At 41.8% G+C, this 25,333-nt stretch overlaps 1 protein-coding gene across 4 annotated transcripts in view; it reads right to left on the bottom strand.

Annotated features, from left to right (window-relative positions):
* Positions 1 to 204: 204 nt before the first annotated feature.
* Positions 205 to 25,333, bottom strand: part of CELSR1 (cadherin EGF LAG seven-pass G-type receptor 1) — a 162,965-nt gene continuing 137,836 nt past the window's right edge. Inside the window, exons 21-35 of one of the 4 annotated variants that reach the window (XM_053943849.1) lie at positions 24,588 to 24,789; positions 24,095 to 24,262; positions 21,604 to 21,730; positions 21,033 to 21,233; positions 17,499 to 17,673; positions 11,799 to 11,911; positions 10,976 to 11,055; positions 9,312 to 9,438; positions 7,293 to 7,418; positions 6,847 to 6,983; positions 6,303 to 6,406; positions 5,336 to 5,503; positions 4,227 to 4,469; positions 3,667 to 3,931; positions 205 to 2,376 (exon numbers count right to left, since the gene is read on the bottom strand). In XM_053943849.1, the coding sequence (XP_053799824.1) occupies positions 2,352 to 2,376; positions 3,667 to 3,931; positions 4,227 to 4,469; positions 5,336 to 5,503; positions 6,303 to 6,406; positions 6,847 to 6,983; positions 7,293 to 7,418; positions 9,312 to 9,438; positions 10,976 to 11,055; positions 11,799 to 11,911; positions 17,499 to 17,673; positions 21,033 to 21,233; positions 21,604 to 21,730; positions 24,095 to 24,262; positions 24,588 to 24,789 (2,261 nt within the window). In that variant the 3' untranslated portion in view covers positions 205 to 2,351. Of the gene's footprint in view, positions 2,377 to 3,662; positions 3,932 to 4,226; positions 4,470 to 5,335; positions 5,504 to 6,302; positions 6,407 to 6,846; positions 6,984 to 7,292; positions 7,419 to 9,311; positions 9,439 to 10,975; positions 11,056 to 11,798; positions 11,912 to 17,498; positions 17,674 to 21,032; positions 21,234 to 21,603; positions 21,731 to 24,094; positions 24,263 to 24,587; positions 24,790 to 25,333 lie in introns of those variants that run through there. The other 3 variants (XM_053943851.1, XM_053943850.1, XM_053943848.1) reach the window with 3 other exon arrangements.

Here is a 25,333-nt window from a genome sequence, read left to right as displayed (position 1 = left end):
GAAATGCGATGCACACTGTGGCATCCTCTGCCAGCACAGGGCCCTGGGCTGCAAGGGGATGTGCACTGGCTGGTTGGTGCTGTACAGCCTCTGCTGAGATGGGCACCTGGATGTTCCTGCTCCTGCTAATCCCCAGGAAATGCCATTTGGACCCTCATTATCTGCGTTGCACTTAAAAATAAACCACCAGAGGAAGAATACAAGTTCAAAAAAATTTCTTAATTTATTGTAAATTCTCCTTTCATCTGTGCTGCAATTCCAGTGTTCTGCACATTAATAAATATACATTTGTTAAAAAAAAAACAAACTTCCAGTGTCTAATCTGCCATAAAGCTTTTAAAAAGTCATAAAAATAGGTTTTAATTTTTTTGTCATTAATACAACTGACCCTCATTTACTGTGACAATTCTGATCAAAATAAAAACTACCTACATCTACTGGGACAAAATATACATACACAGATGTAATAACAACTAGCATGGGTTATACACAATGCCTGAGCACACAGCCAAGTGCCAGACCCTTAAAACATTCAAAATTTTTTTCTGTCAGAAAATGTCACACAGAATGTTGCATAATTTTTAAAAGAACAGCATATTTCCTCCCTCTCCCCTTCCAAAGGCCTCCTTGATACTTTGAAAATGCATAGGAATATAATGAAACCAAGATTACAGTATACAGTTTCTCATCTTTTCCTCAACTCCTGCATTTTATTTAGCTTGATTTTCTGTTTCTTCTCTTTCACACACATTTGCACAAACAATAGCCAGTATTTTGCCAAAAGGGCTGCTATGGTGAGTAAGGAGCTCCTGAAAGCCTTGTTGGCAGAGAGCAGGCACAGGCACACCATTGTCATCCTTGGAGTCACATATTCCCACCATGGGAGCCACTGGCTGAGCTCTGCCTCACACTGCTGGATGCAAACTTTTTCACATCTTGCTTTTCCTCTTTGTGTAAACATTACAGGAAGGTGAAGACAGCAGACAGGTCACACTTAATTTTCCTGTACTTGTGAAACCAGCACATTTTGTGGGAAACATGAAACCTTAAACCTTCCATGAGCTTTCTGAAATATCAAGAAGGCCAGGGCTTTGTCAAAGAGCTGGGCAGACAAATCTGGACATCTTTTAAGTCTTGTATTTCTGCTTTGATTAGCAATGTGCTGAATCCAGTGAGCAAAAAAGAGGAAAAAAATATTGCACCTGAGGCATAACTTGACCCATAGGAGGAAGGCCCTCTCCTTGGGACATGCAGAGTGCTGGTTTGTTGCAGAGCTATACAGTCACACCAATATTTTCTTGTTCTTAGTAAGGGAAATACTGATTTGACTTCTTCCAGACAAGGACTGTGTTGAAACCTTACACAAAGATATGTGTAGTCCTGAAGTTCAGTTCCTGAACACTTCAATGCATTTGTGAGAAGAGATCAAATTTTTCAAAAAATGAAAAAAACAAATTTTTGTGGGTTTTAGAAGAGGTTATGAGAAAAACATACTGTGCCCTTAAAGTGTTCCATAATCTGTTAACAAAACTTATAAATTATAGTAATGGATTTTAATGTAATCTTTACTGTATTACTTTGAAAACTGCATTGTGTCTGAAGGTGGCATCCATCCTCAGTTACTTATCAAACGCCAAATTCAAGTAAAATTGTGCAATGCTCATATAAAAAATATCAAAACATCTTTTTAATTGTTTTCCTATTATCAAATTAAGAAGATCAGTATAAATGTAAAATATACAAAGGAACTTTTTCTTTAGCAACACCATACAAAATATATAAAAGTATCTACACTTTTTATATATATATATAAAGGATTTTTTTTTCTTAAGACGACATGTCCGTAGAGGGGTGGACAGAGATGCTGGCATAGAAACCAAAGGACACTTGTTGCGATATTCCTCTCTAGAGCTCAGCAACCTCAAGGGTTCATGCTGTAGCCATCAAAACTCCACAAGAGACACCTCCTAGTGCTTGTCTTCAGGCTTATTGTAGGTCCACTAGGAAGCAATGTGTTTTTTCCTTGGTTCTTCCCTGTAACAAGCAACCCCTGCAGCACTGCCTGCGCTGTGCACAGATATCTGTCCATCACAGTGCATCCCTGTTTTCATTTCCATGTTTTCAGCATGGGTTCCTGCGGGAGGAGTGTACCACACAGAGCCCTTATTGCAAGAGCAGCTGGGCACTGTGTCTGCACCGGGAGCAGTCAGGATTCTGCCAGAACGTGAAACCATGTGGGGATCGATGCCCTCCTCATCCTCCTCACCGTGTGGCCACTCTGATGAAGTCCGAGGCGGGCAGCACAGCGAGGAGTCAGAACTGTGCAGAGGTGATCACAATTTCCTGATGGTTCAAATTGAAGTTTCATTACTGCCTCTGTTAATGAGAAGAAGTGATCGTGCAGGCTTAGGGTTAAACAGGCACAGGCAAACCACTCCATCCAAACCCACCTAATTATTTTTAGTAAGGGCTCATGCTCTGTGAAGTTACTATGCCTTGCCAATCCAGTGCTTGCAAGGGAGATGCTGTCCTGGAGGGGAAGACCAGCTGGAAGAAACAATTTCAGGTAGTACACAACAGAAATGCTTTAGAGGAAGTTCTACAGAGGGCTTGTATTTGTCTAATGCTTTGCTGAGGATACAAGGCTCACACACAGATCTTACAAGCTGTTAGAAGCCTGGTGTATCAGATGGATTCATGCAATCCACTGCCAACAGCAGAGTTTTCCATTATGCCAAAGCTCTGGAGATAACACAGTTGCTTAGTACAAGCTGGCGAGTTATTCTCCAGTAATGACTATGTTACCTGGTAGCAGCTTATTCAGTTATGGCTTATTCAAAACATCCATGTTTCCTGGCTAACCAGGATCTATTTCATCAGCCAACTCCCAGTAATCCAAAGATGTGCTTTTATAATGAGGTGGGAATGGTCTGTGCACCCAGACAACAGGGGTATTTAAAGCCTGGTGGGACAGTGCCAGAGTTAAAGCTGGGTGAGAAATTTTCTCTTGATTTCGTGAAAGAATAAGACCATTATTCATGTTAATAAAAAATGAGACTATATGCATAAAATGCCTGCAGAGACTTTACATTGGGCTGCTGTCATAATTTGAAATGCAAGAATTATGATGAGTAATGAGGTTTCTGCGAATTCCCTTTGCCTGGGAGCTTGCTTAGCCTTTTGTTTATATTTGATTTAGTTTACAGTGGTAAATTCACACACTGATTGCCATGCAGCAGGTGAGAATCGCACGCCTGCTAATCTAGGATCAGTAGCTTGGTTTTCTCTCCAGGCTTGGGGTCTCCTGCCTCAGCCATCGTTTCCCTCTGCCCAGATGGACGCTCGCACCATGCCCCTCACAGCCTTGTGCCTTTCCCCACCCAATCCTGGCAGGGTGACAGGGCAAAGCAAGGCTGCTCGTGTCCAAGTGTGCCAGTATCACATCAGCCTCCCAGTTCAGAGAATGCCAGGGTGACCCAGGAGCAGGTATCTGTCACAGCACCTTGTCATGGCCTGAGGACATGGTATGGGTAAACCATCAAGACAGTCACTGGTGAAGAACTCTGGGCAGTCACCAGAGGAAAGTTTTCATGTGTGAGTCTGGGGTTGGAAGGTGAAGAGTGAGACCATAGGAGGTCAGCCAGGGCAGCCCGATGTGGCACTTACTCTGAGTCTGAGGTGTCAGCATGTCCTGTTCCCACGTGGAGGCTCATGGCCATGCCATTGAGCTGGTCTCGAGACTGCTCCCTCCGAACATTTTTCACTGTTACCCCTGAGTCCGAAGGAGAGCGGACCCCCTCATTTGTCCCTAGGGAAGTAGTCCTGGATGAGACTGTGCTCTGATTGTAATCTGACAGCTTTTCCCGCAAACGGTTCTTCATATTCTTATCCACCAGTGGGGGAGGGTAGGTAACTTTATTTTTTAAGATGCCTGTGAAGGAAAAGAGGGAATAATAAATTTTTTAAAGTTTAATTTATCAAGCTAAGCACATGCAAGATGTTACAGTCTCTATTTCTTACTAAGACTTCTAGTTTGACACTTCATTTCATAACCAACAGATTAGACTACAGCAACTACCTACTAGCTTCCCATAGTGTATCTGGCTACACAGGTTGGAGCCATTTGGAAAGTATTTTTCCCTGACAGAGCTACCTTTTAAACTAATTAATGCTTGTTAACCCCCCAGTCTCCCAATCCAACTGTGAGGCTGGGTTGGCCGTGCTACCTTTCCTCTGTTCCGGCTGCTGGTTATTCTGGTGGGCCAGAGGTCTGTTCTCCTTCTGCTGCCCTTCATTCTCCTTGTCCTGTGGTGCTTCATTGCTGTGGTTCACCTGGTTTTCCCTGTGAAGCTCTACGTTGACCTTGGTCTCTACTTTGAGTTTTTGTTTCCTACCGGGGTCCTCGCCATCGCTGGCTGTTACGCACTCTGTGGGCCAATAGGGTTTCACATGATTGGGAAGGGTATCAACTGCAATGCAAAAAAACACTAGCTCAAAAAACACTTTTGATATGGCCTCTCAACCGCTGCCTGGCCTCTGTGGCTGGAGAGGAGCTGTGTATCAAACCAGAGCAATCCTTCAGTCAGTTTCTGCTGGACTGCACAGCCCTTGGGGTGCATTAAATCCCCAATAAAATCACCTGGTAGGATGGCAGGGTGTCCAAACCCTTCCCAGAGTGAGGTTGCCAGCTTGATTATGGAGAAGTGTGAGGCAAACCCACCCTCAGCTCTTCAGGGTCAGAGATCCCTCCTTGGGGAGGTTAGTTTCTGAAGGCTGAGGGTGCCCCAGGCACCCTGCGCTGTATCTGTGAAGAGCCACAGCACATAGCCTGGGTGTTTGTCATTCAAAGTTGCCTTTCATTAGGACAGGATCAACTATGTTTAAAAATGCCTGCACCCTGCCACACAGAAATTATATTAATAGTCAATGATTGCCAACGCTTTAGGTTCAGGACCTCCCAAACACCAATGCTTTTATTGCATGAGGAGAAGCAGGCATTTCTTCCCCCTGCCCTCAAAAGAAGTGGCTTCTTCTCTTTTTCATATGAGATTTTGCTGTCTTGGTAATGCCATGTCCAAGTACTTTGGGGACCTTCCTGCAAAGCTGACTCTGCCTTAAGGCATTCAGCATTCTGTGTGATCTTGTACTCAGTCACCCCTGCGAACAAGCCTTTGGAAGAAGAAAGGTCTCTAAGCTGGAAACAGCAAGGATCTCTACAGAAGCAGGGCACAGAGGTAATGATGCTGCCTGAATTGCATGGTAGTGAGGCAAATTTATCCCATCTAATCTAAAGCTGGTTTAGAGCACTACTGCCCTCCCCTCACACTGGGGGTACCTTTGGGTGTGCTGTGGAGTGGGCCATGTTCATTGTTTTTGGAAGTAGATGTGTTCCACTTCTTCTCTGTCTCAAGTCCATCCTCTTCGCTGTCTGATGAATGGGAAGAGGCGTAAGAACTGCTGTGCTCATCGAGGGACAGCTCGCTGTCAGAGTCTGAATCGTGCTCTGCAAATGTGGATGGGGAAACACAGTGGTGAAAGTGTAAATGGGAGTTGAACAAATCTACCTGACAAATGCATAAGGAGAAAGGAAAGGCAGGCATTGGTTCAGGCCATGACAGGAATGAGCTCTTAGATCTGTAAGTGTATATAGGATAAATTCAGAAGGACCAGAGCACAAGCACTGGGAAGCACAACCACTCAGCTCAGCTAGTGGGTAGGACCTTTTACATATACAGGACGTGCAGAACAGAGTGGGAACATATTTCTCCCCATTTAACATGCTGAACAGTAACTCTGTTGAGTTGAACACAACACACAGGCAAAACAAGATATCTAGAAATACCAAGAATCTGAATTGAACCTAACTTAAAAACTGTCACAAGGAAACAAAATTGAATGTCAAGACCAAAATGAAAGGAAATCAGACAAGAGGCACTTCTTATTTTTTGTACAAACCACAGAGCAGTAAAGGAGAATATTGCCTCAAGGTCTCAAACATTAAAAGTATTCCAACTAAAAATTAAAAGCAACAGTACATAATTTGTGAAAAAGAAAGGGGACTCCATAAACTGTCAATAGCTGTGACAGCATCAGATAGAAATTAAACCACCAGCAAATATATGATACTTTCATTCCAGGATTTTCTTGTAAGGCAGCCACTGCACAGCTTGTTTTGCCAATAGCATAATCAGAATGAGACCATCTAATTATTCCAACTATTCTTCCTGTTACAGTAGACTTCAAAGAAAATGAGGAGAGGAAGGTTGCACAAATGGGTCAAAGCATTTAGAAATTATTCTTACCATTGGATTTGGATGGATTCCTATGAAAAATGGAGGAATCTGCTTCAGTCTGACCAGCCCTTGCTTGACCTGAGGATCCACTGAGTTTATGAGCAGCCTCATCCCTTTGAAAAGATAAACAGGTCACTTTACTTTGTTGTTTTTAGCAAGGCAGACATGCAGAGAGCTGCCGCTGCACAGTCACTTTACGGTGAGACAGAGGTTATCCTGATGTAGCTATCTGCCTTGTGTCATATGAATCACACACTGAAAAAGCCCAAAGCTAATGAGCTAAACTGTGCTCCTTGAGACACATCTGAATTATAACAGGAAAGCAGCACGGCCCATATAGTTAACATCACTCTTAGGTTAACCACTGTGCTGCTGGAACCCTGCCCCAAAGACACATGCAACAGAAAATGCACCAAGGAGAACGACAGTCACATGAAACAGAACTGTTAAGACATAAACCAAGTAGCATTTGAACCAGAGCTCTGGTTTCCACAAGAACAATAAAAAAGGGAAAGGCAAGCACCTGAAAGCCATGCACCTGCCACCAGATTACCTGAGAATATAAGCAAGGTAGCTATTGTGGCTCTTGGCTGACCTGACGGTGCTTTCTAGGGAGACAGTGGATTCCCCCATAGTTGTGCGGTACATGTTTGGCTCTTCTATATATGTGTTGTTACAGTTCAGAGACCGCTGAAAGGGAAAAAAAAAGACATAAAGCCATAGTGAATGATCCTTCCAGAAGCTCATGTTACCCACAAATGTATTAAGTTTCAAAGAACCAAATGGGTTTTGATGCCAGGGAAAAGAATTCTTTTCTCTCAAAGGTTTAAATTAAAATAATAATCAAAACTTTAGAGGGAAGCCATCAGTAGTCTTTGTACAAGTCACTGAAAGCAATCATTCAGTTCACTTAATCACAGATAAGCCACCTAAAAGTTTATTTTAGGTAACTTCTGCCAGCAAGAGGATGTTTTTTTCTCACAATGTTTTTTTTCTTACCGTTAACAATGTAGCTCTTGTTGCAGTGGAATCATCTGGAAGAGGTTTCTTTCCAGTTAAAGTGTTCTTCAAGTGCTTTCTCACTTCTTTGTTAAATACACAGTGGAAGAAGAAAATGAACAACCCCTAGATAATTTTAGAGAGAGGAAAATGTAAATGCTTCACTACTACCATATTGCAAATATAGATATTAGAGAACACCCATTTTGAAACAACCCCTGAATTCTAGTTTGTAGTCCATGACAGTATATTTCAAAAGCAGTAACTATTTTCTTTCTTGACTGAAATGGCACTGACTGATGTCCTAGCACTTCTTCATAATTTGATTCCAAGTTCAAATGTGCATTAAAGGCCTGGGAAAATATACAAAAATATCCATTTCTCCAGAATTTACAGAGCAGAGCTTGATTTGGGAAGAAATCCAAAGGGAACCTCAATGTCCCACTAGAAAACATTGCAGAGATTTAGAATTTGGGATTTTGGAACTTTTACACAGATGATGAGAAAAAATCAATAGCAGCACATGAAAAATATCACAGCCTTTAGTGAAAGCCTCTGGAAATAGGCAACTTCTGTGAAAGAAGCCCTTAATACTGCATCTAAGAGAATTTTAGAAAGCCTTGTGAGATATGAAGAGGTACTGGGAGCAGAGAGGTCCCAACTTCTGTTGCCCAAGTTCCTTGGTTAAGCAATACCTCTGGTGGGAAAATCAGCAAAGTCCCCAGGGCTGGGCAGTTGTTGGCTGCCAGGAACACACATTAACAGCTTTTGCTGGGGGCAGGGCACACACACACACACGTGTGTGCTTTCAGATGTACTTGCTGAGGGAATTAATGCAGCTGCCAAATTGTTATCAACTTTGCTTGGACACACAGTATAGAAAAATCAATACTCACCAAGTTACAGCTGTACCAACATCATAAGAAGCCTGAATTTCATGATTTCAGCCAAAGCAATTGACTTAGAGTAACTTTAAACTTCAAGCTCACTTTCTTAACATTCAATCAAATGTGATCTTAGCTGGCACTAGCACTTTTGGGATTATTCATTAATAAAATTCACATAAATGTCTCTTTAAAAACATAAGTTCAAAGAAGGCAGTGATGTGAAATGCCACATACCACTGTGCCTCCTCGGCAAGTTTGGAGAATTCCGGCTGCTGACCTTCGTCCCTCTCATCAGGTTTATGTTTAATTTAGTTTTATTTTAGATTTGTGGAAGCCTGGTTTTATAGCCTGAGTAGGTGCATTTATTTCAGAGCACACTACTTGCAGTGGCAAAATAACCTTACTCCAGGCTGACCTATCTGCTGTGCTTCCAGGGCACTGACAGCCGTCTCCAAAGGGGACCCATCAGACTTTGTTTTCTCTGTGGCTGCAAGCTGTGTCTGTTGTGTTGCAGCTGAGTGTCCTGCAGTAGCTGTTTTAGTACTGCAGGCACCTGCTAGGGCAGTTATTGTCATCCTTGACAGGTATTCAAATTGTGACCACACGAAGCTCTGTGACTACTTCCATGCCAGGTCTCCTACAAATAACTATTTTCTGTGTCTTTGCTCAACAATTGTGTAAACTGGGACAGGCAGCCCAGGAAACCCAAATACAACTTATGTTCTATTTGAAAATCCTTATTTGTCTCATTTCTTTAAACAGTAACTTAATTTGTGAAAGCCATTGACTCTGGATGAAATACAGCGGTCTCTCATTTGCAATAGCAACAGGACAACTTTAACAATGAGCATACAGAACACAGTAACAAAGAATTTGTCTCTAGAATGACAGAGGTATACCTGCCTACTGTCACAGGTTACTATGGCAGTGCTCTTTAAATGACTAACAGTGAGAGACATAATTACTCAAAATTGTAGTTTTGGTGAAAAGAACCCTCTCCTTGAGAAGAGGAAGCAAAAATTGCCTTGAGATCCCTGTTTTAAGTTACCTCATGTTGAACAGGTTTTTGGAGGTCTGGGTGTAGAAGTGTGCTCATCAAGGTCTACCACAGACAAGATGCTACCCAACTTACCTGCAGGCAGCTGAAAATGGCAAAGAGATAGTGAAACGTCATGACGTCGCTGTTGACTGCCATGAGCCCCAGCAGCCACGTGGCACTGATAAGCAGCAGGAGCAGGAACGCTGTCCGCAACACAGGGCTGTAAAGCAAACACAGATGGACGTTTGCAGTGTGATGGGATACAAGGGAACAGCCAAACGTCTCCCCATGGATGTTGTTATGTGCCCAAAAACTTGGCAACTGGAGAAGCCCTTTGGGAAAATTAGGGCAGTGTTCACCAACTCCCAGTTTCCACAACTTTCCAACTCTCTCACACCAACACTCCCTAGCTTAGCATGTTCATGTTAAAAAAGTTATTTCTTTCCAAGTTCATTTCCAAGGCTTTCTTCATACAATCTGACTGTTTTACAAGCCCATGCTATTCACCCTTGATGACTCTGAGGAACACATCTGGGCAGTAAATGGCCATGTCCATCTCATTTCAGTTTGTCACCTTCACTCTCACATTCCTTCCCAATGTTACTACCCAAGGTTTTGAATTGAGGGCACTCAGAGAAATTTTGTTTGCTTAAAAATACAATTTCCATAGACACTTTCAAAAGACAGAAACAAATCTAGTGGCAAAAGTTTTATATTATGAGTAACATTGCTGCCATCAGGTAGTAGTTGTACTCCTTGGTTTAGGGAGATTTTGACCTCATCCTCAACACCTAGACACTATTGGGGTCAGGGTTCGGAATGCACAAAGCCGACAGCTGCATGGAAACTGGAGCTGGAAAGGGCACGCCAAGGGGAACATGGCACTGCACCAACATTGCTCCTTCCACACTTTTATTAACTGGGCCACCCATGTTGCCGGGGAGCTCACCCTCAGATTCTAGTTTTCATTACAGTTAGTGTTAGAGTTCAGAGAACCACAAAGTCTAGAGCCAGGGACACCAGGGGTGGAAAAGCCATGCCAACGTGTACACAGCACCCTACAGCCAGAGCTGAAAAATATAATGAAAAGCAGCCATTTGAAATCTCATACAGCTACCTCATTGGAAAAAAAACCCCAAGGGGCTGTACTGCCACTAGCTAATCACATTTGAGTTCACAGGTAAATTCTGAGCTTTGGGCAAGACAGATGTTAATGAGAACAGGCTGCCACAACAGCTCAGGAAGGTGGCAAGTTGCAACTTGCGATACTGCTCATCCCACTGAGCATGGGATGCAGGGAGGCTGGCCCTCAGCATGGGAATGTCAGTGTGTCTCTGCCATGACACAGCTGGTAACCCAGACACTTGAGAGGGGAGACATTTCTGAGCCACAGACAAGCACAGGGAGACCAAGAATGATGTCTACCTGGGTGTGCCATGGGCAGAGGTGAAGAGACATTGTAGTAGAGACTATAATGAAAGATCTGGAAGGACTGCAATGACACCACCTGAAGGATAGATCTTTCCCTTCTCCCTTCTCCTGCCTACCCTTGGTGGTGGCAGAGCACCATGGTGGAAGTTTACAGGATTTCCAAGGGAACCCCAGGAGTGGGTGGGGTGAAACAGCTCCAAATGCCTCTACCAACACTCTTCTCCAAAAAAACATCTTTATTTCCTGCTCCAAAACTTGATTTTAGGCAATTCTGGCTTTTATTATTTCTGATCAGAACATCTACAGGCTTTTGAACTCAAACTTACATGACTCCTGTTTTTTCAAATGAACGTTGCCTTCGTCTGCATGATGCCTTCATTGCTAGTATAAAAATGACAGTGTTTATCTGAAAGGCAAATTGAAATAACAGCATGGATCCTTTCTGTACATTTGTCACAGCTTTATTTTCAATAACAATGCAATTTTTATCTTAAAATGGTTTGTGGCACCAAGAATATTTTTTGTTCAACTTACAGGTCTCTAAATTCCAAGATTCACCTTGTTTCAAGGCAACATAGTCAAGGAAACCTTGGCAGTTGATCTGGATGAAACTCAGTAAGACAACCCTATGCAAAGATGCTTGAGGAAAAGAATGGCAGTCCTTGTTCAAACCAGTGTCCACCTCAGCCCAGCATCTTGTTTCAGTTGGTCAAACCAGAATTAAGGAATATTTTCTAGCAGAGCACAGAGTGATAATTACTCTGAATAAAACTCCAGTCTCCACTGATTTCCATGTCAGCTGGGATGTACTAGGTTGGTGGTGCATCTGTACTTAATCACTCGTAGTGAATATTAATGCTGAGAATTTGTCTCATCATTCACTTTCCAAAACCCTGTAGAGTTTTACCACTGCCATTGTCCTGTTTCTAGGACTTTCTAACTCAAAATGCTGTGGAGAAATGATGCAGCCCTCTGATTTCCAGGAGCTTAGCTCATGTCTTATCTATTTAAGCCAAAGATGCAAGCTTGAGTACATTTGCTTCAAATGTAAAGAACATAGTTGTTTGCATGACTACTGTTTGACAAAGCTTATGTGAAAAGGCAGCAGTAAAGAAGAGACAGTTCTGGATGCCAACTCCCCCTACTTACAATGACAACCATTACGATGGGCCCAGCAAAACTCCAGATCAGGGTGTCATGAACAGACAGCCAGCAGAAATCAGGATTCCCATAGCCTTGTGGATCCAGACCAACAGCAAGCCCTGTGTCACGAAATGGAGGAAAAGTAAATCAGAAAGGTGCTGCCTATGTAGTTTCAAATAAACAAAATTATCAGGGTGAAATTTATTCAACGGGAAATTCTGTGAAGGCAAAAATTGAAATAAAACTTTTGTAAATCAAAACCTTTGTCCTGGTTACTTCATATCAAACAATACTCTGAGTTTTGCCAACTAGAACAAAGTTCAGCTACATAAAAATGACAACAAAAGCAAGTCCCAAATTAATTCTGTTTCAGCACAGTTTTATAGTAATTCTCACACAGTGTGAGCCTTGAGGGTGAGTGACATGTTGAGGAATTTCAATAAGCCTGTGCAGCAGAATGACATGAATCATAACTGAGGAGATGTCTATGCTATGAAAAAAAGTGCATTCTTAACTTGCTGTCACTAAAATAACATCAGAGACAAAGGAACCTGGGAACTTATGGGAGTTAACTGCTTGAGCTCAGGTGGGATTCATTTTGAAGTGCCATCCCAGATACCTCACCTTGCTTTTGGCACTGTCTGAAATGGAGTCAATGCCCCAAGGCAATTGAGTTAAAACCACACCTTTTATTATTTTATTTTTCTAAACCTGGCCAATTCCAAGGAGGTGTCTGAGCCTAACATTCACCTGCTGATTTACAGTGCTGTCTGACTTGGTGACCTACACCTCGCTCATCTGGTGATGAGGACTGGGATTTGCCTTTGGCCTGCAAAATCATACAGTCATAGAATTGTTTAGATTGGAAAAGACCTTTCACATAAGGTGTCCCCTGAGACTTCTTTTCTCTGGGCTAAACACCCCCAGCTCCCTCAGCTGTTCCTCATCAGACTTGTGCTCCAGATCCTTCACCAGCTCCTCTTGGACTCGCTCCAGCACCTCGATGTCTTCCTTGTAGTGAGGGCCCCAAAACTGAACTGATTTGCAGTGTGGCTTCACCAGTGCTGGTACAGGGGGATGATCACAAAATCCTTTTAGTCTTCCTGAGTTGCCTGTTTTTTCCTCCATTTTTCCCTTGGTTCTAGCAAAAGCTCCCTCTTCATCCAGGCTGGCCTTCCCCATTGGTTTGTCTTACACCACATGGGGACCATGGCTGCTCCTGTGCCTTTAGGACTTCCTGCCAGAGAAATCTTCAGCCTTCCTGGACTTCTTTGCCCTTCATGACTGCCTCCCAAGAGACTCTGGGAGTTAGGCCTCTAAACAGACCACAGTCAGTCCTGTGGAAGTCCAAGGTGGATGTTCTGCTGAATCCCCGCCTTACTTCTAAGAGAATTGAGAACTATGATTTTGTATCACTGTGTCCAAGACAGTCTCCAGCCATCACATCACCCACCAGTCCTTCTCTGTTCACAATGAACAGGTCCAGTGGGGTATCTCCTTTTGCTGACTCACTCATCAGCTGCATCAGGAAGTTCCCTTCCACACACTCCAGGAACCTCCTGGACACTCTTCTGCTGTGTTGTATTCCTAGCAGACACTTGTTAAGTCCCCCACAAGAACAAGGACTAGTGATAGTGAGACTTCCCTCAGCTGCTTGTAAAATATTTCCCCTGCCTCCTCATCCTGGTTGGATGGTCTACAGTAATAGACTCTCACCATGGTATCTGTCTTCTTGTCCTTCCTGATGATTCTTACCCATAAACACTCAACTCATCATCAACATCAAGCTCTAGACAGTCAAAACACTCCCTAACACAGGTAACCATTCCTATGGCTTCTAACACAGACACACCTGCGTCTTTGCTGCCACATGGATCTCCAACCCCAGCTTCCACTGAGATGGCACACAGAAGGAGTCACAAGCACACTATCCCACAAACGCTGGCATTCTGCCCTCAGTTGCCTCTAGTGAGCTTGGTTTCATCCCTTTCTCCATTCAAACCTGGTTTAAACCTGCAATTCCTGTGCAAAGATCCTTTCGCCCCTTTGAGACAGGTGTACCCTGTCTGCAGAGGTCTTCCTTCTTCAGGACACAGAAACTGATCCCTGTGAGGCCTGTGGCCAGTGGCATATGGCAGGTGGCTGCAGCATGTTGTCTGGCCATGGGGGCACCTATCGCGATGAGCGTATGTCCTGTCTCCAGAGGCGGCCGAGGCTGACGGCAGTGCTGCTCTCTGCAAGGAGGGCTCGTCTGCATTAAGAGTCATCTTTTTTCTGAATTGAAGACTGCATGCTTTGATGAAAGGACACTGAGAAAGGGATAGGTAGCTGCATTTCACTCTTGCTGCTTAGAACTGGCCCACAGCCAATATTCACATCTGGTACAGGCCTATGGTCCATGAAAACTAAACTGGCTATTTGGCAAAGCAGAGGATATTGGATCTGTTTTCACTGAAATGTGGAATGAGATAGGACTAGTCTCCCTTCCTGCTCCCATTGGCCCTTCCACCACCCCCTTCAGCAGTTGCCATCCAGAAAAAATTAGCCATAAATGATTAAGGGACCATAAAGTATTTTATACAGATGTAATTCTATGGATACAGTCTGTTTCCCAGGACTGGATTTCCCCATTAATGGGACTCTGGCTCTATGAGTAATTGGCAGACAGCAACATTATTTCACTTTCAAAATCCTACCCTGAAGTTCTCCATTAAACAAATGGGGCAAATTGCAGTCTTCAGGTACATGGTTCAAATATTACTGCAGTCAACAACACGTGAAATAACACTTTACTCAAAGGCAGAATTAAGCCAATGCAATGTAATACTGAGAAGTATTTTGGCACATCAATTAAATGCTGCAGCCTGGTTGCCCTTAACAGACTGAGTGTGCAAGCTGAGCGATACCTTGCTAACATTTGCAAGAACTGGGGCTGGTTGTATGGCCAAGAGTCCTGTGGAGACCAGCACCCACCCCCAGCACACACACAGGAGTGTGCCAAGGGCTGCAGGAGAGCCATGTTTTGACACTTCTGAACTCCTGAGGGCTCAGCAGCCATGGGGCAGCCTCAACTCTCTCCTGATTAATTACTTTGCTTAGGATTTGAAAAGTGCCAGTTTCTGGGGGATATTGGTTTTAGGGCTGTGTAAGAACCTGTTTTAATACAAGGGCTGCAGTCTCCATGGCAAAGCAGTCACTGCACACATATGTCAAGCAGTTAGTGCTGCCACGGAGACAGGCAGAACTGGGGGGGGGTCTTGCTGAGTGCCAAATCCAGCCCTTTGCTCCTGTGGCAAGGAAGTCATAAAATCCTTCTCCAAGATGGATCAAACTACACTTTAAAATGGGCAAGCTTAAAGCTAATTTAAAATGTTCCACTATCACTCCTATCTGGACTATTCCAGATCCACACTCTTTTGATGGCTGTAAGCCTTTTCCCCACTTCTATCCTATTCTTATTCATGGCAATTTGCATTTCTATGCTGTGATTAGATGTGGTTCTTCCCTGTTGGAGTAAACATTTTACTAAGTTTTATCCCCCTCTAAAGGCCAAGGTTCCCTTCTTCAAGTAGCTTGGTCCAATTACGAATGCCTTAGGACCTCTCTGTCCCAGCTTAAAATGAATAGTTTGAGCATAGAAAGTAGAAAAAATAATATACAAAAAGCCACTGCTACTGTAGTTTGTTTTTTTTTCCCTCTCAGGATAGCTATGATGAAGATGAAATGGTATTTGTCTTTAAAATAAAAAAGTCCTCTGCATGTCCCAACACTAAAATTTCTTCCCATAACTAGACTATACCCCAATTAAGAAAAAGAAACAATCCTTCTCTCATAAAGCAATTTAAATAATGTTTAGAATTCATGTTATGAAGTTAAAACCTTTTTACTGTTTATAAATTAAAATTTATAAAGAAGCTTAATTAAAATATGTACAGTAACAAGTTATCTAGAGGCAAGAAATTCTACATTGTGCTATTTATAATGAAACAATTTTCTCCTCAGATGATTTATAAGCCTGGAAGGGCAAACTAAAGGCTTAGTTTTCTTTATCCTTCATTTCACAAAATCCCCTGACTTTCTCAGTAATAGGGATCTGACTTTTAATTTAGAGAGAACTGCAAATTCAGTAGATTCAGAGATTAAATTTCAGGACACAACCTGGAAAGTTTTAAAAGTGCAAAATAGTTCCATATCACAGCAATAACCAAGCAAAAAAATGTAAAAATTGTATGCTTGTGATATTTAAATTGGATAATACTGCTGGTGAGAAGGTCTGAATTAATTTTGATTTCAGGAGAGAAAGTAACCTTAAGCAGAAACTCCTTCCAACAAAATTCTTCTAAAGATAATGAGTTCTGAAATTTAATTAGTTTTGTTATTTAATGGTACTTCTTTTCTGCTAGAAATGATGCTGCCAAATATCTGATTGCACTTCAGTGTTCCTGAAAATACTGCTGTAGTCCTGTATGTACTGATAAAATTCACATAGGTCTGAAATGCTTCAGAAGTTCAAGGACAATTTCTATTTTAAATGTCTGGGGTATGTCTAAAGTGGCAGAGCCTTCTGGGCTGTGCTTTCTGCTATAAACTGATAGAAGTAGAAATTATTAGGCACAAAATGATATGGAAAAACTTACCAGCTCCCTGAAGAAAGAATTAACCTATACCAGCCTACACTGTGATTTTGTATAACACTTTCTTAAAACACACAGAAAAAAAGAACATGTATGTATTTTTAAATCTAACTTGTTCCATAATATTTTTGCAAGTGTACATGAGTGATAGCTATTTGTTTGATCTCAGAGACATCTAAACCTCTGCCACTGCTGACAGTATAATATTATCTGTAAAAATAAAGCCAATTGGAATAAAGTTAACTGCCTGCCTATGATGTGATTTCCCATATGCCAATAGATATATGCTGAAACAGTTGAACCAAAAATCCCCACTCCAACTGTTCCATGAAGCACAGTTCCTGAGGAGCTGTCTGCCTGAATTAACACAGTGCCGTGTGCTTAGGGTAACACTGGAAATGTCTATGGCAAAAATAGGCATGGTGAGGGTGGAGATGGATGTGCTCCAGTAGATCACTCTGGAACGGTTTAAAAGATTACTGCCTCCAGATTTTCATTGCTTTTCCTCAGCTGAAAGTTACAGCCTTTGTATTTGAAATTAAGTAAAAGGCAGCTTGAGTATTCCCAGCTAGGTTTTATGCCAAATAAAACAGAGCCACTGAAATTCCCTTCAGAAGTATTTACTGCTGGTTGACAGTAGGCAGTGGGAATGTCCAGTGAAGGGCAGTAATGTCCTGTGGGCAGGCAGCACAGCTTCTGAAGCCACTGCAATTACCTCAGAGACTGTGTGTCCATATCTGGAGGTACCAGCACAGGGAAGGAAAATTTCTGAAAGCTATTGGCAAAGTTGTTAAAATTCAAATACTGTTATTCCCAAGCAATGTTATCATGTCCTGATTTAATCTGTGCAATTATGTTTCTGTTATTGGATAACTATCAGTATCACTTCAGTTAGGGCAACAAACATTTGGTACACAGATCTGCCAAATTCAGGCTGACTTCTGCCTGATGTGGCTTGGTGCTGCCCTGGTTCAGGAAAACACCCATAGCTGTCTGGGATGGGGTAACTTCCCTGAACCTGGCCAGTGAAGATGGCAGGGAAACCAAGCTTTTTTGGGGTGGTTGAGGGTACCTGTTATGATGGCAGGAATGCCCCAGCCAACAACGTAGTAGAACCGCATGTGCCCGAAGTTGATGTTCCTCACTTCAGTCAGCATCCGGTAGATGTGGAGCTGCTCCACAAACATCCACGCAAAGGTGCTCATGTAGAAATAATGCAGGAGGATGGCAATCACAGTACACACAAACTGCAGAAGGGAAAGGGCAGGGAAATTAGAATTGCTTTTCTGAATCACAACTTGGTGAGTCACTCATTCCCCCCGCGTAGCTAATGGCAAGTGCAATAAAAAGATTCTGGCAGAACAAATATACTGCCTTTAATTAAGTTTTTCAGAGTTTAAGAAGAGCTGCTCATACTGTGAGAGATTTTGCTTTTTTAAAGTAAAGTGGATCACTAAGCTCTGTCAGGTTGAGAGCAGCAAAATTTAAGGACCTACCTGCTGAAACCGGAGACCAGGTCCACAGTGATACTAAAAGTAACAGCTACAATGGGCACACTAGTAGCTGAAGTCCTCTTTGTGATCAAACAGCCACCTTGAAACACATGACCTTCAGATACTTGCCCTTCTGTAATATCTGTTAACCAATTTTCTCTCTCAACTTAACAGTTTGATGAGTGAAAACAAGAATGACCAGAAGCATCCAACACCTGAATTGTAATCTTGCAATTAACCTTCTCCTTTCAGAAGCCAAACAAAGGATTTTGCCAAGGATCTGTTGATAAGCTGAATTAAGAGAACTTTGTGCAACCATTTAGTTTTTGTTCAAAAATGTTTTACATTGTGTTTTGTAACCTTTTGTTCCTGTGCAGCACTGACCCTGCTTTCAGACTTTGGCATGACTTTTTAGTGGTTTTTCATGGTGTAATGCTCAGAAATGTACATTTCCCTGTTTAATATGCATTTAGCCTCTTTGCTGAGCAAAAGAATCATACAAAGACCGCCAGCTTTCTGGATTCACTTACCACATCAGTGTTATTACAACATCATGTGTTACTGAAAGTGTGGCTCATTAAATAAACCATCTTTCTTCCCTCTGTGTAAGTAGTGCTTTCCTTGTTCCTATTCTCACATGCTTATGAGTAGAGCGCTGCCCTGAACATTACCTTTTTCAGGTAAGAAAAAAGAAAATAAATCACTTTCTATCAATAGTCCAGGGAAAGATTAAAACCTCACCCAGAAATGTGACTGTTAATTTACAGAAACCCATAAAAGCCAGGCTGGGTGCCAAGCAGCACAGCATTATTTGTGCTCCAGCATTCTTTACCTCTTTATGTTCATCAGTGCATGACTCGTTAGACAACTCTCATTCCATACAGACAGATGAATAATTGTCTCAAGCAGACATGGCTTGCAGCCCTCCTAGCTTCTCAAATTGACTGGGTAGGCTGTAAGGAGCAGCTTTCTGCACTATGAAATACATTCTGTAAATTAAAGACCTTTGCAAATGGTTTAAAGTTTTGGGGTGTTGCATTGAGTCCTGGTAACACTACAAGACGTAATCACACCATGAGCCCCAAAGCATGAAAATGAGAAGGAGTAAAAGAGAACAATCTCACCAAGTACAACCATTAAGATTTGTGATTGATGTAATGAACTGTTTTACTGCTTTTATAAACCTCTGCTTGGTGCTTCATGATACTATGAAGGAAATCTGGAAATGAGGAGCCATCATTTACTGCATAATTTTTGATAAAATTCTGTAGGGATGTGGACTTGGCCCCCAACTCCTCAGTAGATATGTTGGGGAACTGAAAGAGTATAAACCCCTTGCAGTGAAAAATGAGTGGTGTGCTCAGCAAGGCATGGGAAAGGTCAAGTTACCCAGAGTGCTGTGTATCAACTGGCAAGGTGAGTTCCTTTCAGCAAAGTTATTTTAGTATGCAAACATTTATATAATGAAAAAAAGACAACACAAGTTCACACAACATGAGACCATATCCTGGAGGGCAGGTCACTGTAGAAGATCTCACCACAGCAGCAGATAAAGGACCTGAGTTCCTGGTAAAGGGGAATATTGGTATATGGGATTGGAAGTGATGCAACCAGCTGGAAAGCTTTATCCATCTTGGCATTCACAGTTTTTCAAAAGGTGAAGTGGGAGAAGAAAAAAACCCAACAGACTAACTTGAATCTTAGAAATGGAATAATTTCAGCAGTTTAGTTTTATACAGTTTTCCAAAAGAAATACTATTAAACAGAGGTTTCCTGGCAAGACAATTTTTATAAGAGAGGTCTCTCAAATTTACTAGGAAAAGTTCTTGTCAGCATTCAGTTACTGGAAGCTGAAATTAGTCAAGGTTAGATACTTTTAAAAAGTATGCATGTTATAGCTCAAGTGGGTATTAGAAGCCAGAGTGACAGTTTAGGATTAAGTTATACAGCAAATGAGGCTGCATGTTTAGGCACCACAGTGTCACTACCATGGTGGTGATGATAATCATTGAATGTAGGCATATTGTCCTATTTGTGCTGCTTGGGCAATGTGAAATCTGCATGACATTTTTGTTGTTGTTGTTTTGTTTTGATCTCAACACTGTACTTCCCTCTCAAAAATTAGATTGAAACATGTACAGTAATGGATTTCTAGAAGATAAATTTTTTTCACAGTGTTCAGATAATCCCTAAAGTAACATTTTGAATATTTTCCCTATCTATTAAGGACATACATTTTATTGCATGTCATCCCCCATCTGTGTCCAGCCTGTTTGGCACAGGTGCCTGTGCAGCCTGGCAGTGCTGGAGCCCTTGTTTGTCTCTTACCTGTCTGAATGGCAGCCATGGCTTTTGGGATGGGTGCTACTAAGAAACAGCAGCAAGACTACATATAATGCCACATGGTTAAGAGAGCAATGAGGTCTTAAGTACACAACACACACACTTCATGTGTGGTTTATATCTATCTCATAGTGAGTCTATTCAAAACTTGCATTTCTTGACATGCACAATGCTGGAGATCCTTGCACTAAGCTTTGTCAACAGGTATGATGGGCTGAAGCCAACAAACACTGTGTCTGGAAGGCACAAAGCAAACTGACAGGTCTCCTACTGAATCTTGGATGTAGCAAGCTGTCCCATGCCTGGCAAGTGGCTTCTCCAGAGTGGCCAGTGGGTGTATAATGTGCTTATTAGCACCCGACCAGCACCACATCACTGACAACCTGTGAATCAACACCAGGAGCCATTTGGGCTTGGGAGCTATCTGCTGCAGGAGAAACTCAAGAGCCTCCTACTGAACAAAGCAAGACAGAAAACACTGATGGAAAGGAAGGAAAAAATCAGTATTTAAGGTTCAGTTCCTGGGATAAACCTTCAAAAGGGATGATGTAATAAATTCTCTGAAAATAAGATATAGTCCTATTGCCTGCCATTGCTATTAATGTTATCAGCCACACATGAATATACTACAAATCTGATGTTTTTCAAGTAAGTGTTGAAGCCAAAAAGAGGAGAAAGTGAAACAGATGGGAGAAGATAAAAGCCGCAATATGAACTCCCAATTTAAAGCTTGAGAACAAGTCTAGCAGTGAACACAGAGTAAGTCTTACCGGGTTTTCAGTCTGGTTGATTCCAATAAGAAAGACAAGCTCAGAAAAGAACAGTGCAGCCACCAGGTTTTTGTGGATACTGTGCAAGTTGGAACGCAGTGTGCGGATCAGGACCAGCAAAATGAAGGTGATCAGCAAAGCCGCCAGCGAGATGGATACAGTTGTGTAAGTGACGATCTTCAGAGGAAGCACCTCCCCATTCTGTAGAAAGACAGATTGACAGGAACTCTTAGGGTTTTCCCTTCCTTTTCCTCCAATCAAATCTACTACTCAGGATGCCAACGTTTTCATTACCACTGAGCCAACATACAGATTTACTTAGGGACCAACAGGAATGGGTGATGCCACCTCTTTAGTTGCTAAACATGAGCAGCACCCAGAGGATGCACCAACCAGGTAAGAAGGTTCTTTCAGGAAACCCAGTGGCAGATGCTGCCAGACATGGGCAACACACTCCTAACACTGGGACTGATCTGCTGACAATGCCCTGAGTCACACACAAAGCTCAAGCTCTGAGCCAAAGCCCGTAAAAACCAAAGTCTCCAAAAATCATGAGCCTGACATCACCCACCTCTCGTTTAGAAATGTCCATCAGGACAGCGAAGCTGGTGATATGGTTGCACTGGCAAGCGATATGGCTGTGGTTTCTGGAAAACAGCTCACACCCTCGGGAGGACCAGGCACCTGTCCCGCCAATCCTGTGGGGAAAAAAAGGCATTTCTGAGTGCCATCCTCCAATCTCCCCTTACCTTCCACTGCCCTCTGTGGCAGCTTGTGCTGCATTACCAGAGACTACTGCAAGTACCATCACAGAATTATCTACAGCTGTCTACCTGCCTGAAAGAGTATCATCAAACTAAAAAGTCCTTCAGTTTAAGTAGTTTCTGATAAGACAGCTGGCTAGATTTCATGGGTTTATAACAGTCTATTTTGACTTAAAAAAAAGAAGAAAAAAATTTGCTTTTGGGTCAGTGACCATGCAACCAATACGGGAAAGAGATTGCACTGAACAAAAATCACTGTAACCAAGGTAAATAATACCAGAACCACAGAGGGACACATGTTTTTGAGTGAAATATGTTTCAGCAATAATATGATATCATTATACAGTTCCTCTGAAAAGTACACAAGGAAAGGTTAAAACCTTCTCTAATAAATAATATTTCATACCAGGAGATCTCTTATATTAACAATGGGGAGGAACTGCTGCCTTAAAATTCTTCCCTGTGCAGTTATCACAGAATCACAGAATAATGAGGTTGGAAGAGACCTCTAAGATCATCAAGTCCAACCTATAAATGGTTAACTCCAGTGACTTCAGAAATTATTTTGTATCAATATTAATTATTCTATTCTGAAGTTAATGAGTAATAAAAATAGTCTTTCAGTTACTGAAAGATTTTTCAATTAGATATGACAAGACCTCTTTTTCATTTAGCAATAAAATATTTGTTAAATTTTAATATCACTTCCTCTCAAAAAGTACTCTCTTTCTAAAAGCTCTTTCATTACATGCCACCTAAGAGCTGCTTTTCAATTGTGGCTGTAGGAAGGCGTAACACAGATAACAATGCCACTGAAGTTGCCAGCGAATAGCTAACAGATGAATCACTTTAGAGCTAATGAGTTATTCAAGCTCAAACAATGTTTAAAAATTTATGAAAAAGGACTTACCATTCCCTCACAATCAGCAGATTGACAGAGTGCATACAAGCAAAAACACTATTTCACATGTGGGCAAATGGAAGAGTTTATTACTGTGAAGATAAGAGATTTCTGTTGCATCTTCGATCCTTTAAATGATATAATCTCCTGAAGCCTTTAACTAGGAGGCACACATTCCCTAGGTTAGTTTGCTGTTGTAAAAGGCAACAGGATATTGCCTTTTAATGGATTTTTCATAGGTTTACTAGAATTTTTTGGGGTTTTTAGGAAACAAATAACAGCTATTCCCTTTCCCCTGGGCAGACCATGTCATCCTCTCATTGTGTACCTGGGTTTGTAGCTGGAAATTGCAATATATATGTAATAGTTACAGTTTTATCCACACTCTTGAAATATCTCCAACAGGACTGTGCTGTTTCCACAATGCCTTAAAACCAATGAAACATCAGCATATACAGTTCCAGCTCATATAATTTTTCTCATTTTCAAGAAAAAGATGTCTTTATCTTGAACTTTACTGAATACAAAAGACCTAAATGAAGGATTTGCAGAACATTTCACCTTTTTCCTAACACTTCCCTCCTAGAGAGTCAAATACTCTCTCCTTATATTCTGCTTCTATATTACAATTGCTTCCCATAAACTTAAAAGATCTAATGTCCAAAAAAAGGTATTTCCACGCCCTCCAATTTTTCACTAAAACAAATGAAAGCAAATCCACAATAGTTGATGAAATGAAAGTTAAGTTTCTTACCAGTCAATGCAACTGCCTTTGCATTAACTTTTAATTCAAAAATTTGTGATTCAGAAATTCATAATCTTTACTCCTAATTTTATCTGCAAAACCTCAGTCCTCATTTCTACCACAATGAACATTTGGTTTTGTAATTTTTTGCACTGGCCCTGGTTGAGGCACCAAGTGTAGGTGCCTGTTTGCTATCTACTCTGTCCATAGTCACTGGAGTGTAACAGGAGAAGATTCAGCCCATGGAAGAGCTGAATCATCTCCTGAAAATCCTGACTTAAAGACCTCAGACATGCCATTAATTCAGACACTGGAGTTGGACCATGCCTGTCCAGACATACATCCGTGGGCAAATAACATGGACAAATACAAGGAAATTGTGGGATTTATTGTTTCTGGGTGAAAATGAACCCTGCAGAAAGACATGACAGCACTGTGTTCCTTAGAAACCGCATGGCTAATCCTTTGTTTGAGGAGTTATGATAATTATTTTCATTTTTCTCACGTTGGTGGGAAATGACTACATGGCTCTATTCCACCAAAAATCAGTTGTCGGTTGAATAGACAGACCAAGACAGGGTTTCCTCCAGAATTATCCTCCCGGGCTGGAGTTTTCTGCTACTCACAGTCCTAAAGCAAGTAGGGGACATACGTGATAGAGTGATTCCAGAAGACACAGACAGGCTTTGTTCTCTCCTCCGTTTCCAGCATGGCATACTCCACTATGACAGGCTTTTCCACCAGGTTGGGAGGAAACTCCCCATCATTGTGAATGGCTGTGCTCACTACAGGTGTGTTGATGATAGGGCGATTTGGCAATCTGCACGAGGAGAAAAATTGCACAGTCATCTACACATCAAAATGCAAAGCTACGTTCTGCAAAGAGAAGATCTCCAGTTGCTTCTGCTCAGAAAGTGAGGCAGGCATACCAACAGCCTTCCATACAGATGTGTTTCCAAAAACTGCTGGCACTTTTGGCATAGTTATTATCCCACAGTGTGCCAGAGGAGGACATGAGACAGTACTGCAGTGAGAACAGCAGCACTGATGACATTTGGCTGGTGTAAAAGCAGCTCTGTCTCCCCCATGCATTCCGAGAGCAGAAGAAGGGATCTAAACAATTCACGAACAGGTCTGAAGTTTACCTCAAGCTCCTCCTGTCAGGATCATAGTTTTCAGGCAGGAGGTGTCCCAGGGATCGATATATAATGACCATGGCGACAGTATGATGTGTCTCAATGTCTGGGTGTCTCTTCTTTCTCTTTGCAAAAGCACTCTCAGGGCTGAACACATCGCCGTTCAACTTAGAGGGTATTTTCTGATTTGAAGGTTTCATTGTGGGCACTGCTACGGAATCAACACAAATATTAAATTCTTTGCACACAGCTTCAGAGCTACCATTTAAACTGGTAATTTTGCTTTGCCAAGATACAATAATATTAGAGTTTTCACAACTCCAGGCTCAGAGAACTCAGCATGCTCCTAATGTTATATTTGATATTTTTAATAAAATTTCAGCACAAAATCATAGTTATATAGCTGATAATCAAATAACCATTGAACAGTGAAAAGCCATTTAGTCTAGCTATAAAATAAGCAATTTCTAAGCTAAAAGGTCCATAAGTATCCCATGCATAACTTCAGAGAACATTAAAACATTATGCATGCTGTTAAATTGCATATATGTTTATATATGGCAAAACTAGTATTAATGAACACACCAACTACTCACGTAAGATTTCTCCCTGCTAATTCTCTCATTTAATGAGCTTTCTGTTTTGGAAGATTCTCTTAAAATTCCCATTCCCTTTTGTCTTACAGAAAAGATACAAATCATAGAAGCAGATACTCTAAGTAAAAAGTCATAAAGCTGTACTAGCTTGTTATGTAT

The sequence above is a fragment of the Vidua chalybeata genome, chromosome 5 (genome assembly GCF_026979565.1).
Source record: "Vidua chalybeata isolate OUT-0048 chromosome 5, bVidCha1 merged haplotype, whole genome shotgun sequence".
Taxonomy (NCBI): domain Eukaryota; kingdom Metazoa; phylum Chordata; class Aves; order Passeriformes; family Viduidae; genus Vidua; species Vidua chalybeata.
This window is presented reverse-complemented; position numbering and strand designations above follow the sequence as displayed.